A 16,677-nucleotide genomic window follows, 5' to 3' on the forward strand; every position below is an offset into this window, starting at 1 on the left:
AGGATAGAAACCATTCAGAACATATATTTTTTCCCCATGAGCCTTTGCATCGCTTCAGCGCAGAACAGTTCAAATGACCCCGCCCCTCCCATTCAGAAACTCCTTAGTTATCTCTGCTTAATATGATCTGTGCACGGCATACTTAAACTGATTAATACAAACAACTAATGTAATTTAGTAATGAAAATGTTTTTTAACAAAACATGAAAGAATAAGTAGGCTAGCGACCACTAAAAAGTTTAATTACAACTAAATCTGGGTTTACAGTGTGATAGGACTAAAATACAAATTATGGTTTATAATGAAGACAGATAATGCTAAATTATTATTCAATTTAAGAAAGTGTAAATATATATATATATATATATATATATATATATATATATATATATATATATATATATATATATATTAAAAAAAATCAATACGATTTTTTTCTTCACTCTGACCTTTTTTTCATCATGGCACACATATTACTTTGTTACAGATTACAGCCTAAATTTTGTGTAAAATTTTGTGTTAAATGTGTACACTAAAGTGACTACAAAATAATATATAAACAAGTAATAAGTGAATGATCCGAAAATAGGAAAGAAACTGTGGTGTATTTTTAAGGACCATGGTCGATGTAATCTGCTATAGAAAGCCCCAGAGTAGAACTGAGCAGGTGGGCCCCTGTTAACCCCCGGTTGCTTCCCTCCTCTGTGCATTGTGTACAGTGTTCCTATGCTGGGATATTACATGGCCCCAAATTTGCTGTGTGGTAATCTGATGACACAAATTAATCAGGAACATGCATCATTTAAGAACAGCATCACTATCTCCAAACAGGGCCCACCTGAAGGCTCTTATCAGTGTAAAATGTGTTTTTACGTGAAACTGGGACTGAGGCCCAGTTGGTAATCTAGTTTTATGAAGAAGGGCCAAATTTCATTTCCATACAGATTATTAGGTCTTATGCCCTTATATCTTTCATCCACAAATGAACATAAACTCAAACATATTCAAAATAATGTATTTTTATTCTAAATACTGTGACTGTGTAGTTGGACTCAATAATCCACCTATTATCTTGTCACAATAATAAACAAATGGACCTCACTGTACAATGACAGCAGAGCAGTGCATGACATAAGACAGACAATGAATGAGCTTTAAAACAATAACAATAATACAAAGCGTCTGCAGTGAAAAGAACAATTGAGGGTATGTGCTGCTTTTACAAGCGTCCCTGAGACAGCTGATGGTGACTCAGCACACCAAAAAACGATAATGCATTAACAGGAATCTTGCCTGTTAGTTAGTCTGCATGTTCCTCTATACAATATATACATACAAACTGAGGAAGTTTTTAATGTATTGGGGGAGGTGGCACCTTTGCAGCTGCATCTTTGAGCGGTTCGGGGAAATATGAGACTCCAGATATATCTACAAGGAAATATAAAATGCAAAGGAGATGCCAGAAATAAAGGCAGCACAATCAAACCACTGTGTGGGGAGGCTCACAGGGAGTTCATTTGGCTGCTCAGTTAAGTAACATCTGTAAAATGGAGTTCCCTTAAGAGAAGTTATGGCCCTTCACAAGGCTGGAGTGGAGCAACAAATGTGTCTTTGTATTTTAATTTAAGGGCTGGAGACTTCAGTGATTCCAACAAGTAGAGATGTAGATTCAGCAGAGCAAGCAGTGATCCTGTGAATCTTGAGAACTACAATGCCCTCTAATGTGTGTAATGTGTATTACCCACACTGGTTTAGATATCTTTATTATAATCACAACATTCTCAAATCTTTTCAGCTTAATTCCAAAAACTTTATCAAGTAAGACTAAATTAACCTTTGCTCCAGGGCTTCACATCTGGAACCACAAATTAGTGGCTAGCATTTCTTTGTACCTCTGGTTACAAGAATCAAACCACCATCCAGGTTAGGAATGCTGATTTCAACATTAAGTCAGCCCATAAACAGCTGCATGTTTATTTACTCCAAAGATGTGAATATTTCAAAAACATTTGCTTTGCATTGTGTAGTGCAACATAGCTGAAATATGAATTGTATAGCAGGTCCACACAAATTGATGGTAATATATAATGCAAGAGGCTGAGTATCAAACTATATTTATTGCATACAGAATAAGGACAACAAATGTACAAATCAAAAAAAAAAATGGGGGAATATCTGCTAATGTCACCCTGCAAATCTAATAAATGTTATTTTTTTTATTTTTTTTAAATGAAGGTGGACATTCTTTTAAAACAAAATTTCTACCAACACACAATAGTCAAACAAACTAAGCATCTGTTTGGATCGAGTTTGGACAAACATTCAAATTGGCAACACAGCATTGACTCCATATTAGTTTATACACTGACTGAAATATATAATCTTAGATGAAACACTCAATTTCTGGATTGGTAAAAGTGAATTATTTTAGTCCTGAAAAGGTGGAAATAAATCAATGTACACATCGGGAGAACTGGTGTCCTGCTGTGTGACAACAAAGACCACTGTTACAGTCACAGTCAGTAACCCTTTACATCTACATATTATATATTAACCAAACCTTTAAAGAACACTATTCATTTAGCTTTTTGGTGCAGAAACATTACTGTACTCATTTACCATTGAGTCGAGGGTGAGAGTATTGAGGTAAACCATCCATATGGCTCTTTCTCAGCAAGCCTTTTTTTCTTGGGCATGGACACATCACATTATTTTAAGTGTCCCTTAGAAAAAGAACACTAAAGGTTTATTACATGAGAAATATAACTCAATGTCTTTCCCATCTACAGAAAGAAACCACAGGCTCCCATGCAGCAGTTTTCCTCCATAGAAATCCTATCAAGTACATGAATTTCAAACAGTTGAGCCCACCCTGAAATTTTAATGCTGGAACAATCTGGAAAACTTAAAAAAAAAATAAAAAAAAAAGAGAGGAAAAAAAAGGGGATTTTGGCATGTAGTTCAGCTTATGTTTTAAGAGACATGCATGAGGTCATTTCAACATCAAAAGAAAGCAGTGGGTTTTTTCATTACAAGCCATATCTGATCTGAGACATGTCCCTGCCTTGGACAATTTCAAATCATCCATTTATGTGAATAAAACACTTTTTTAAAAAAATTACCCTGCATCTCAAAGTTAAGATTTTGGCACTAACAAAAAACCTCCTGCTTTCTTTTACGCTGTGAACAGCCTGACCGAGCACAGTGGGAAAAAAAATAAGTGAAAACCAACATGAAAATAATGATGTGGACGTTCTTCCAAGAGTCCACATCCGACTTAAGAACAGACTCCTCCCGTCTGTTGTTGAAATACATCAATTGTGTCCTCATCCTCCATCTCGAGCTGTAATAACGAAACAAAACAAATTATTCTAGAGCAAATGTGTATGGCTATCGAACCCTCAATACTTTTTGGTAACGACAGAAATGTGTCTTGCAACGAGCATTAAAATGTGCAATAAACGGCATTAAATGTCTAGTTAGATTAGCAATTTTGTGTTATTGTCTGCTCCATCCACTGTAGTTCCATATTAAAAATCAACATTTTTAGACAAATACATTTGGGTAACTTCTTTGATGGCCGCATGTATTTTTACATTATTTTACCTTTGTCTACTGTTGAAATGAAAAAAAGGGTTTGTAAAACAAACAAGTTTATCCTCACAGTAAGGTATTGAACGCAATTATTGCTTTGCTCGCAGTACCGAAACTCTGGTATCACACTGGTACTAGCATGGACAAAATTAATATTTAAAATGATACCCAACCCTAAATGGAAGACCTTGCATTGGGTTTTATATATTACATAACACCCATCCCATGATCTTGAAAAAAAGTATTTTTGCTACCAGCTACATAGTTTTACACCAATTAAACAAATATGAGCTACACATTAAGGCAGTTTTGAAGAAATAGTTAAGTCATTTTAGAAAGAAATACCCTTATTTCAAATGATTACCGCAACAAGAAGTTAAGTTACTTTTAACAGTGGCAAACTGTCCTTCGTCGTCACAAATCTAACATTTAGACATTGCAAAGATAAATACTGCAATTGCACAAAGATAAATATTAAAAATCAAGGCTGGAGGATTCATTCTTAACTCCCGGGGGTGGTATCCATTCAGTGATTGTGCAAGTTAAGAAGGAATAACAATATGATACTGGCTACTGAATTAATGTATACGCTACAAACAAGAACCATTATTACTTCGCATTTTAATAATGTCACGTTACAGTTCTACTCTCCACAGCTTAACAAAAGTAACAGCATGCACACTAGACAAAATTGGACAGTGTATAAAGGCCATTGACATGACACTTGTGCTCTGGTGCATTTACCCATTTGTGCTTCGAAATAAAAATTCAACATGAGTGATCTAACAAAAACAATGTGAACTGTAAAAAAATAATGATCATTTCCATGAAAGACTACAATAGCTTGCATATTTTGGATTTTTTTTTTGTATAGTCCCGTTTTCACCAACCTGTGCAGGTGTGTCCGTTTCATTAATTGGCTGTCCATCAAACCTAAACCTTATCTGACGAATTGACAATCCCTGTAACAGAAATAGCATATTAGTTAGATGTTGCCTACAAAGTTAACAAAAACAGTATACAGATGTTTTATTAATTTATTATAGTGTTAGTAAATTTAGTAATAAAGTCAGAAGTATATTGTTACCACAAAGTTTGTTTTAGTCTGTAAGAAGGAACTTACCTGTCTTTCGCAGTATGCCTTCATTAGTTTACTGAGCGGAGTATGCCTTTTGATTTTGAACTGTACAACTGACCCATCCTGACCAGCTACCTTGAGGTTAATGTGGTCGTTCTCCGTCTTAACTCCCTCCTGCAACGAAAACACTCATCAGCAGCAACAACAACAACAACAACAACAACAACAACAACAACAACAACCTACCTGCGTTATGGTGATGTTATTCTTATCTGCGACTAAAGCAGTATAAAGATGGACTGTTGCAAGTACATGGTGGCACAAGTTATCCAACAGTAGGTTGTACAAATAAGGTGGCCAAAGATGTGAGGACACACAATAGACTGTAAAAATTAGGACACAGCTTGTGCAGGATATATGCTGCTCCATGAAAGACCTGTTCCCACAGTGGTGATGCGACTAAATACTATTTTTTCTACTGACAGGAATGATATAGACTCCTACATGCTGCTGATCTTTTGTTTCCCCCGACATTCAAAGTGCGACTAGTGAATCCTGCTGGCCCCATTGCACGCACATAACGTTACACAGCTAAGACGAAAAACGAACCAGATGGGAATGTATTGGAAAGTCTTCCGTGAAGATAGCACCGTGTCCTCTTCCTGTTTAACATCTGACAAGATAAGCTTGGTCCTAGGGGAAGGCTTCACCATCCAAACACCGCACTCACTCATTTCAGTTCTCCCCTTCGTTAGCATAGCAAGCTAACGTTAGTCCATGTTCAAATTGGCGCAGAAAGCCACAAATAAAAGGAAAAACAAATCATTCATTTCACTGTGAATCTCTGATGCCGACGTTGACAAACATCTTAATTTAACAGTAAGCCAATGAGTACCTAGCTTGCGGTAGCCAACGTTGATATGGTGGGACACTGCAAACACAAAAATGTGCGCCTATAGCTAGCTACAAGATCCGCAAATTGGTCAACCTTTGTTTTCTCCGTCGAACCCGCTCAAATGCGGCATCTGTAGCCTGGAAGCAGAGCTAGCTTAGCTGAATGTGCTAACGTGAACTTGCAACTGGCATAATTAGCAGCAAACCTGGATGAGTTGTCCATTCGAAGAAACAGTTACGTTACTGACCTTTGGCTTTTCTTCAGACATTGTGGTACTTTCCCGAGGATTGATTAATAAGGCAGAGACGGACTAGTGTTAACGGTGAAGCGGGTTATCAGTTCCTCCGGCTCTTTCGTTTGTGCAGGAGCGCGCACTGAAATTTAAAATGTGATTCGACCAAAAGGGTCACGTGCTCCACTTTTCCTCGGGGCCGCGGATACGTGAGCGCGCAAGCTAATTTGCGCATTCCCGCGAGATAGGTAAAACAAAGGGCCCTTCTGCAAAGCCAGCCCTTTAGTTCAGGCCAGGGGCTATCAGAGCAAAGCATTGAACTAATGATCCAAATAGTTAACCAATTAAACTCCATTTCAGCGTAAGTCAGAAACCCAATTAACCAACCAGAAATATCATGGTAATCATTTTTTCTTATAGTTTTAGAAAGCAGACTATCTCTAATATAGGTGTCACAAACTGGGCCACACGGCCATGACAAAAGAGGGTTATGAACACAACAAAGCGATTTAACACGTTTTATTAGTTTAAATCATAAAGTAAAAATAAACTTTAACAGTGGGATGTGTGATCAGTGAGTTCATTAGTGTGAGTGGGTACATGAGTGAAAGAATGTATGTGCAGTGTTGTATGGTGCAGCAAAACAAACCTAACAGCAACCAAGGCCAGGATGGTGCGTCAGAGAGGAGAGGGCACAACTGAACCCAAGAGGCTTTTAAAAGTTCACTAGCCCACAGAGCCCAGGGGCTGCCAGTTTAACTAATGAGCCCAGGAGCTGCCACTCTACTGATGACCCTCTGCCCACGTCCACCTGCAGTACCAGCAAGGAAAGCAGCCACACAAACAAAGTAACAGGCAGACATGGCAGAGAGGGTCGTCACATGGGTCAACATTCCACGTATTGAATAAAAATGGTCTCAGATAATAAACATTTCTTATTCATAGGTTAATATCTAAATCAACTCTCAAAAATAGTCATGTCAAATATTTTTTTAGGATTTAACATTGTTACAACTAGTCCCTGAGTTGGTTATATAGACTTGGTTCAAATGATAATTTATACTCTGTTACAACATACATACATTTCATACATAAACTTAGCACAAAAAGTAAGGAAATTTGTGTTTGGTAGATTATTTCTCTGTGGTAACAATGCTTTTTGGCAATAAATCTTATACCGTTGGAAAGCCTGTTTAGTTCCCTTTCAAATGGTGCCCCATTTGTAAGGAACATGCATTTGTGGAATGAGCAGCAGTGCTGAGTATGTGGGTTACGCCCATGAAAAATTTGCCAAATCTTCTCTGCCAATGCCAAACAGCTTATTCTGCCATTGACTGGTTTGGTGTTTGGTGGATTGGATGATTCTGCCTACGCCAGTTGGATCGTAGGGTCAAATTGTGGAGAAGACGCGGAGAACGCTATGCTGATTGCTGCACCGATAGAGTAACAACTTTTGGTGGAGGCAGTGTGATGGTGTGGGGCGGCATCTACCTCACTGGAAAAACGAGGCTTGTCATCATTGGAGGCAATCTCAATGCAGAGAGATATAGAGATGAGATTCTGCAACCAGTGGCAATCCCATATCTCCACAGTCTGGGACCGAACTCTATCCTCCAAGATGACAACGCTCGCCTCCAAGTTGTGGGAGTGGAGAGGATGGAATGACCTGCCAGCAGTCCTGACCTCAACCCCATTGAACACTTGTGGGATCAGCTTGGGCGTGCTGTTCGTGCCAGAGTGACCAACACAACCACGTTGGCTGACTTGCGACAAATGCTGATTGAAGAATGGGATGCCATGCCACAGCAGTGTGTGACCAGGCTGGTGACCAGCATGAGGAGGAGGTGCCAGGCTGTTGTGGCTGTGTGTGGTTCTTCCACACGCTACTGGGGCTCCTGTTTGTTAAATGAATAAATTGTTTAATTGCCAATATGTCTTGTTTCTTCAAACTTCAATCAACCAATCCACCAAACACCAAACGAGTCAATGGCAGAATAAGCTGTTTGGCATTGGCAGAAAAGATTTGGCAAATTTTTCATGGCCGCAACCCACATACTCAGCGCTGCTGCTCATCTCACAAATGCATGTTCCTTACAAATGGGGCACCATTTGAAAGGGAACTAAACAGGCTTTCCAACGTTATAAGATTTATTGCCAAAAAGCATTGTTACCACAGAGAAATAATCTACCAAACACAAATTTCCTTACTTTTTGTGCTAAGTTTACATACAATTCTGGATGATGATTCACGGTGTGATCTCACTGGTTTATAGTCATTACAAGACAGTATGTATTAGTCCTATCTGTTTTTCCACATTCATTGAAGGGCAAATTGTTCTCAGGAATGACAACATGCTTGCTACAGATGAAAGAATGTCATATAGGATGTGTGAATAGGGCAGACAAATATTTCCACAAGTGGGGCATGTGTATTTCCTTTCCTACAGATGACATTGATTTCCAAATGGGATTTGCGGTTCCATACTTTCTCTCAGAACTGATTATTTCTTTTGACCCCTCTTGTTTTGTGGATTAGTAAAATGGGGAATTTGTGAATTAGGAAATGGATTTGCAATTAAAGTCACAGTCAAAGAACATTCTTATTCATTTAAAGGTCCAATGTGTAGGAATTTCTCCCATCTAGCATTGAGATCATATATCGCAATCAACTCTCTCGCACCACGCAGTTCAAAGTACGTATTACAGCTACGGTAGCCTTCACGCTTCAAAAAGCCGGTCTCTTGCTCTTTCAATATCCTTTTTCTTTTTCTGGGCTAGGAGAAGAAGACTCCTGTTCCTGAAATTTGGATTTTGAATACGTGTGGTCCTCCATGTTTCCTTCTTCAAACTTGCCGGGGCCGGGAAGCTACGATACCCATTAGCAGCATTAGCAGCACCTGTGAGTTTATCATGACATTGTGACAGCGAAAACACGAAAGGCGGAGCAGTATATCCTGTATGTCCCTTACCGGCTAACGTATTTCAAGATGGAGCATGAATATGGAGCGTCTAGCCCAGTTCATGCGAATGCAAACGTAAAATTTCAAGCCAAAAGGAATACTTGGAATTGATGGTGGTGATAAATATTCATGAAAAAGGACAAGTTTGTGAACGGGCAACACAGATTTTGATAACGAACAACTAAACACGTTACACACTGGACCTTTCATTTTTAAATGGTCACAATTCGTTTTTAACAAAAGCTGCACAACAATCAAATCCCTCACATGTAGTTCAAGAACACACATTTCTTTTATCCAAGAAAGTTCTGAAACAAATTCTGATATTTATTCACAAATAAAATCGTAAAACAGTGTCAAATGAATTACATGTTATCAACTAACTTTTTATATAAAAATAAATGTACTTTAGACATGAATGACGATCAGTAAAATAGTGGTTAATGTGGTATAATAGCTGTGTACAATGTGTATAAAATATGACTCATTAGGTGAAGAGACAATGTTTGAAATATAGTGCACACTCAAAATGATTTTGATTATATGGCAAACACTGAAATCAGATCAGATAATCACAGTTTCTCATATGCTATGTATCTCAATGTTACTGGCATCAATATAATCATTTTAAGGGATTTTTTTCAAGAAATCATCGCTCAGTGATCATCCATACGGGCGTATGGATTATCCTTTGCCATACCTGAAAAGAACAATAGAGAACAAATCATTTAACCCATTGTACGGCTACAAGCATATCACTGGATAAGGAATATAATATCCAATATCTAGAAGTGTTTCAATGGTTGCATACAATTTACAATGGTTGGTTAAAACCGAATGGCATGTTTCTAAAATCCTTCAAAAATGATTGAAGTTAAAAATGTTGGAATCTAGTGTTTCAGGTATGCAGTGTCATTTTAGTACAGTAGATGGCGCTACTGGATCAAATGTGTTGTTTTAGAACTTTTTCTCTTGGTTTATGAATGCCTTCTTTATGTTGCTCCCTTGTTTCATCTGCACATATTTCATCTTATCTTATCCCATACCCCATTATTCATTCATTTTGCAACTGTTTTATCACTGTGCATGTAAATCAAGCTTTGTGAAAACAAGCATTATCAATATTCCAAATTTACATTTATTAACCCACACAAACCACACAAAATAGAAATTAGCCTCACCATATTTCTGCCTGATTTCATCATGTCTCAGCTGCATTTCTGTTCTCCTGTACGGGAAGAAACATAGACAAAATTGTTGGCGAGACAGAGAACACTGGACGCATTCATGCCTACAGTGTTCCAAATCTCACTGAAGGATCAACACTAGTACTTTTGTATTATGCTGATGGAATATAACACATTTTCTGCCACTTAAAATACATAAAAATATATTTTTTTTAAACTACAGTTTTCGGTCTGCACCATTTTTAAAAAGGCAAGAAAGTTTTGCTTCTTTTACCATATGAACTTATGTTAGTTGACGGTTATTGTTATAATGACAGTACCAAAAACTAATAGGGTTTTTTTATTTTTCTATCTGAAAATATTAAATGTTTTTTTCAAATCCCCTCCTTAAGCCATTTACTTTGCTTTCTGACGGCTCTTTCTGGCCCGGGTTTGTCGCTCCACCTTTGCGTCTTCTTTCTTGTTCCTAGAATATAAGAATGTGTAAAATAAATATATAAAAGCTTACATTGCAATATAAATGACAATAGTGAGATAAAAGTCTGATGTGCTTTGCTTTTATCATAATACAGCAAGTAACAGTCTAATAATCTGACAATATCAACAGTATCAGTCTCCTCCTCATCCAAAAGCCATTATCAAATAAACACGTTTTTATAAGAGGCCATGTCAGCCCGTCTTAATAGAAAGATCAAAGTTATTTTCAGAGCTAAGCTGCATTTACAAATTCTGGCAGGCTTTCGGAGACGGCGGTATCAGCCTGGCGGCGCAGAAAAACAACCCATTGTGTTCCCTGTCCTCCTCCTTCCACATTTAACCAGATTTCACAGCCAACACTTCACATGACTTAATGCTTACCCAATTCTTTCACACTTGCAGCAGCAAAAGCAGCAAACAAGAATGGTGATGATGATGATGCCACCCAGCACTGACATAGTGATGATCAAAATCTGGAAGTTTACTGGAAACAGAGAGAAGGGAAACACTGGAAATCACTCACTGATGAGCCATGTATCATATTATAAAGCCTATTAAATAGACACTACTGCCCCATTTAGACTTTAGTTAGTTGGTGGTTGGGGTCTTAGTAGACCAAGACATTTAGCCAGTTAGAAGTTGGTTAATGGTTCTTCTGTGGAGAAAAAGCACCATAATGAGTAATTCAATCAAGTAATTGACTAGACAGTCGCATCTTATCACTATTAGTAAACTAAGATTTATCTGAAGAAAGTCCTATACTAGGGTTGTAATTATTTAAATTTTTGATTATCCCGCTGATCATTGTTTCTATTGATTGATTATTTGTTTGACTCTGTTTGAAAATAGTGATACATGCCCATCATAAGTTCCTAAAGCACACTTTACTATCAAGTCAGAAAGATATAAAAAAAAAAAAACAGCAAACCATCCCACCCGAGAAGCTGTAACTCAAGAATGTTTGGCAAAAAGACTCAAACAACAAATTGATAGTGAAAATAGTTGCCATTTAATTTTTACAGGATATAGCCTACCCAATTTGGCATCAATGGTTATCTGAGGCCTTGGTTTTAGTCACTCTTACCCCAACACAACCCCCATCGTGCGTCATTCAATGGACAGACACTGCTGGGGGGCAAGATGTTCCTCACTGGGTAGTCCACACATTGTTTGGTTGGCGTGCACCACAAACACTGCAACAAAAACAGCAACAAATACTATGCTTAGTATTGTATCTTTGGTATTTAGGCTACATCACTAACAATACTGAAGACAGTTATTTGTATTTGGCTGGAGTTTAAGAGACTTACTGTCACATTCTGCAGGCATTCAGCACAACTGGTGTTGGATCTCAAGGCACAAGGAGCTGAAAAAGGAATACGTTACAGTGTGTTGTAGGTTGTAGGGCATACTGACCCTCCTTTGCTGTGTAGATTCAAGCTGTTGTTTAAATGTACAAGAATAGAAATGCAATAAAATCTCACTGGAGGTTTAATTTTCTGCCCACAGTGACAAATCATCAACAGTGTTAACAGTGATTCACACATTCAGACTCACTTTGCAAAAGGAAAACTAGGGTAAAGTTTCCTTTTGAGCCATTACCATGAATTGACATGATTATCCGCTCTTATGATCAGTGAAAATCCATTTGTTCTGTCATGTGACCACCTCCTGACCTAACTCTTGCAAAACAAGGCACATCAGCTAAAGCTGAAAGGGGGAGAAAAAGCACACTTACTCAGAGCTGGAGAAGTAGTCGGTGTCTGCGCATCTGCGGATATAATAACACCGTAGAAAATCAAGGCAAAAACAAAGGCTGAAGATCTGAACTCTCCGGACATTGTGAGACGAGTGAAAGCCATCGACTGCATGGAAACAGAAGTAACGACCGAAACTAACGTTTCTGAGGCGTCAAACTGGAGGGTGGACCACATAAAGAGCTGACGTCATGAACTCCTGACGCTGGTGTCATAAAACAGCTGCAGAGTGAAACATCTTTACCGACAATAATAATGATTCCAGAAAATGTTCACAGAGTATATGTCCGTTTCTTCCTGTTGTATTTTACTAGCAACAGTCACACAGCACGTTAAGAAAAAGTTGGTTGAATCTACCTTTTTGCCAATTTTAGACTACAGAGATGTGTTTTGACACTCCACAAAGTCCCTGTTGAAATCATTGGATTCTGTGTATCATTCAGCACTGAGATTTATAACCCATGTAAAGTACTCTACCCATCACTGTGTATTATATGAAATAGTAGGTTGGCCCTCACTCAACACAAGAAGGCTCAAACAGTGGTTGACCTTTGTGTACAAATCAATAACTGGACACACTCCTTCATATTTAACTACACTTTTAACATCTAGTAGATCTGAACACAATCTAAGATCAAGTAGATACATACTGTATGATGTTCCACAAACTAAAACAGAGTTTGGAAAAACTGCTTTTAGTTAAAGTGCTCCAACTTCATGGAATGAGTTACAAAATCAGCTAAAATTGCAGGTTTTTATTTCACATACTGAATTCAAGTCCTACCTACATCAAATATACCAACATGTTTGCGCTTGTTTTTAAAATGTGATTTTCTGTTATTTATTTATTATTTATTATTGCTGTCCATCCCTGTCTGTCTGTTATTTGTTGTATGTTAAAGTGTATTTTTTATGTGCTGCCTTCTTGGCCAGGGCTCACTTGTAAAAGAGATTTTAATCTCAATGTGATTTTTTCCCTGGTAAAATAAAGGTAAAATAATAATAATAATAATAATAATAATAATAAAAACCGTCCAAAGAAACAATAAAGTCTGTTCTTCTTTCCAACAAGGCATCCTTTTTCAATAGCATACTTTATGCTGTAACTAATGACTTAATTATTATTATTATTATTATTATTATTATTATTATTATTATTTTCACTATTACTATATTATTATTATTATTATTATTATTATTATTATTATTATATATCTGTTAAAGCTATTAATAACAATACCGTTTGGGTTGCCATGTTGTGAAAAAAATCTCTCATATCCTCCTTCAGCATGACACATTGCTTTGTCTTTTTGGTTTCAGCTGCCGAGCATCTGCACTAAAATTAATTTATAAACAACTTATTAATATTCACTACAAACTTTTACGGACATAATGATTTAAAAGCCCTTATTAGTGGCTTCATACCATGTGTTATTTTAGATCACTTTTGCTGACAGCAATTTGAAATAGAGAAACCTGACCTTTTTTGTGACAGCAGAATTGATAGCTGATTGGAAAGCTATCCTTTATAAATGAAATTTAAAAAGTTAAATAAATAAATAAATAAACTTTGTAGAAGGTGCCTGTTCATGAAATGTAGGTACCTGGTAGTTTTTCTTCTTTTCTTTACAACTTTGCTCCACATTAATCCAAATTATTTTAGTTTATGATAAAAAAAACATAGCAAACTGACTAGAAAAGAGCCACAATATTCAATATCCAGCCCTTTTCATGCGCTTTCTACATGTTCATAAGCCATGTATAATCCTAAAGGAAATATATCAACTTTAACACAGTAATTATTATAATATACTGTGACCACATACCAGTTCAGTTCTTCACAGACTTAGCTACCAGTACAGTTTATAATATTTATAATTATAATATACGCCATATTATCAACACTGGCCCAAGCCCCTGCTCATCTGCTGTGTTTTTATTTACTCTGATTAGAACCTCTGCTTAAGTCTAATGCCTCAGAGTTGTAATTTCAAGTCAGTGATATCCAAAACTTCTGACAGCTACGATATCTTCCTCTTGGCAAAAGGAGCTACAGAACAACTGACTGCTAGTAACATGCAAGCAACACCATCACTGGCAGTTACAGTTAAATAAAATCCAATTTCAACACTAATGGAATCATTTCAGCCAATGCAATGTTTGTATAATAATAATAATAATAATAATAATAATAATACATGGACATCACCAAGGTAAAATAAAGGGAGGTTTTCCTGTTCCTCCCTTTCTGCCAACAGTACATGAATGCAGCATGATGATGGGCAGAGCTAGGGTGGAGACAATATGAGGTCATCAAACTATTTGTACAAATAAGAATGCTAAAGGTACAATTCTGATGTGTCTGTGAATTTATCTTTTGAGCTGCTGTAACAAAGGAATTTCCCCAGTGTGGGATTAATAAAGTATCTAATCTTATCTTGTCCAACCCTTACAGGTGAAAGCACAGACTGTACACGCACATACAATTCTGAGCAGAGGTCTAAATGAGTTCATGTCATTGTTCATTTATACACTTTTTGTTCTCCATTTAAATACACAAAAATGCATTGAGATCCACAGAGTTGGCAGACACATTTACTGTTCTTACCATTTTGTCCTCTGCAAGACATGGCAATTAGACAATAATAACAAACACAAAATAGCTTTTTCAAATACAATAATTTATTAAAGCATCTTTAAATTCTAATATAAAACATTTTCTGAATTTTCTTCTTCAAAACAATCAGAAATCTCAGAAATACAGTAATCGTCAATGGCAAGTTCAGTCTCTGGTGTGGCCGCCGGCAGCTGACCAGATCGCCTAAGTGAGTATACGATTGGAGAGCGATGGAAGACAGTGATGCAATGTGAGGTAAATACTAAGCTCATTATGTTTGAATCATACTCTTTTCATGAACTATACTGTAAGTCGACTGACATACTGTAGGCATCCTTTGTTTTTACATTGGAAGTGAGAAAATATGTAACATTAATAAAAGGAATTGAGCATGTTGGGTGTCGACTCGAGGGCAACACACTTAGGTTATTTTATGTTGACAAAAGCTCAGAAAACAGGGCACAAGACGGCAAAAATAATTGCAAGTTATGAACAACTACATTATCTAGAAAATCTAGATTTCTGTGTCCCTGAATGCACACAAAAACAAAAGTACTAGGGCAACTGCATCAACACATTTCCAGCACGCTGTTCACCTCGCTCAGTCTGCCTATTCTCACAATCAATTGATACTTCTATAAATAAATACCCCACCCTCACATGGCCTTTGACATCACTGAAAAAACAGTTAAACAATCTTTAGACACAGCCATACTGAACAAGCGATCAGTTTCAGCTACATACCCTCAAGTCAATGCACAATAAAACAGCTCAACACCAAATAGTTTTTCTAGGAGAGAAGCACAAATAGTTTGACTGATTTAATAATCCTGCCTTTTGAGAAAATCATTGACTGCAGTGGTTACAGACATTGCATCTCCACTGATGCAATGGTTATTCATGTTGAATTTTCTGTTTTTTAAAGATAGGGATGTGCTTTTCTAGCACATCACCAGTGGAAGCCATAACTACAAAGATACTCGACACCCCAAGATATATATCCCATTCCTGAAAGGCCGCATCGGCACTGAATCTTTTAGTCCAGAACAGCTAAAATAAAAACTTAAATAAGGCAAGATGAAGGAGATAATCTCCCTGGGACAGTTATATTACACATTCACCTGAGGGAATCTCCTTTCAGGCTTTCAGGAGAACATTCATTACAATGGGGCGAAATATCTGCAGAAAAAACACTTGAATAAAAGGTGACATCTCAGTCAGTTTACCACTGCAACACATTTTTTTTTATCTAGATTGGATGTTTTTAGAAAATGTACACTCAGGGTCCTAATTCAGATGTTGAATGCATGTCTATAATGAAATGTGAGACATAGGGGTTTGGTTTTCTTGGATTTTGATATTTAAAAAACAAAATCCACAAAGAGACACCTGAAATACATTTCAAGTAAGATGTGAGAAATGACCAGTCTAACTTATAAGAGCGAGTATCATGTTTGGAGGCTGCATGGAGGGGAGCAACAGTCAGGACGACTGTAAAGCTTAAAATGGTACAGATGCTTGAATGTTTCCACTTTTTGTGTCTGTATAGAAATTAATCTTTCTGGATGGAATTTGTCTGTGTTGCTACGTAGCCAGTAATCAGCTCTGAAACACAATCTCTGTCGAGGTGATTTGCTCCTTTTGTCATCTCTTCATCTTCTCCCCAAGTACATTTTGAGTCCTGTATGTCAATCACCTGATCCAGTTGGTTCCATAACTGGACACAGACTTCACACTGCAGCGCTTCTTCACAATCATGTTTATGTAGGCTTTCATGATCTTTGTGATCTCTCCAACCTGCCAATGTACAGATGAAACACACAGTCAGCAGAGAAGAGAAGCAAAATCTGGAATCATGTCTTCTCTTACAAACACACACA

General features: G+C 37.2%; 3 protein-coding genes across 3 annotated transcripts in view; all 3 read right to left on the reverse strand.

The window, feature by feature from the left end:
- Nucleotides 1–2,687: 2,687 nt before the first annotated feature.
- Nucleotides 2,688–5,988, reverse strand: sumo3b (small ubiquitin like modifier 3b). Its single transcript, XM_031299130.2, has 4 exons — nt 5,815–5,988; nt 4,718–4,846; nt 4,485–4,556; nt 2,688–3,343 (listed from the first exon to the last, which is right to left on the reverse strand). Exons 1-4 carry the CDS (start codon nt 5,833–5,835, stop codon nt 3,278–3,280), a joined length of 288 nt encoding a protein of 95 aa, XP_031154990.1. The 5' UTR covers nt 5,836–5,988; the 3' UTR covers nt 2,688–3,277.
- A 3,088-nt stretch (nt 5,989–9,076) lies between these two features.
- pttg1ipb (PTTG1 interacting protein b) lies at nt 9,077–12,434 on the reverse strand. The gene is made up of 7 exons (XM_031299141.2): nt 12,162–12,434; nt 11,734–11,789; nt 11,508–11,616; nt 10,805–10,907; nt 10,347–10,412; nt 9,941–9,987; nt 9,077–9,459 (listed from the first exon to the last, which is right to left on the reverse strand). Exons 1-7 carry the CDS (start codon nt 12,355–12,357, stop codon nt 9,416–9,418), a joined length of 621 nt encoding a protein of 206 aa, XP_031155001.2. The 5' UTR covers nt 12,358–12,434; the 3' UTR covers nt 9,077–9,415.
- A 2,406-nt stretch (nt 12,435–14,840) lies between these two features.
- Nucleotides 14,841–16,677, reverse strand: part of myo10l3 (myosin X, like 3) — a 53,564-nt gene continuing 51,727 nt past the window's right edge. Inside the window, exon 41 of the mRNA XM_036004283.1 lies at nt 14,841–16,594. Coding sequence (XP_035860176.1) covers nt 16,490–16,594 — 105 coding nt within the window. The 3' untranslated portion in view covers nt 14,841–16,489. The remainder of the gene's footprint in view (nt 16,595–16,677) is intronic.

The sequence above is a fragment of the Sander lucioperca genome, chromosome 8 (assembly GCF_008315115.2).
Source record: "Sander lucioperca isolate FBNREF2018 chromosome 8, SLUC_FBN_1.2, whole genome shotgun sequence".
Lineage (NCBI taxonomy): Eukaryota > Metazoa > Chordata > Actinopteri > Perciformes > Percidae > Sander > Sander lucioperca.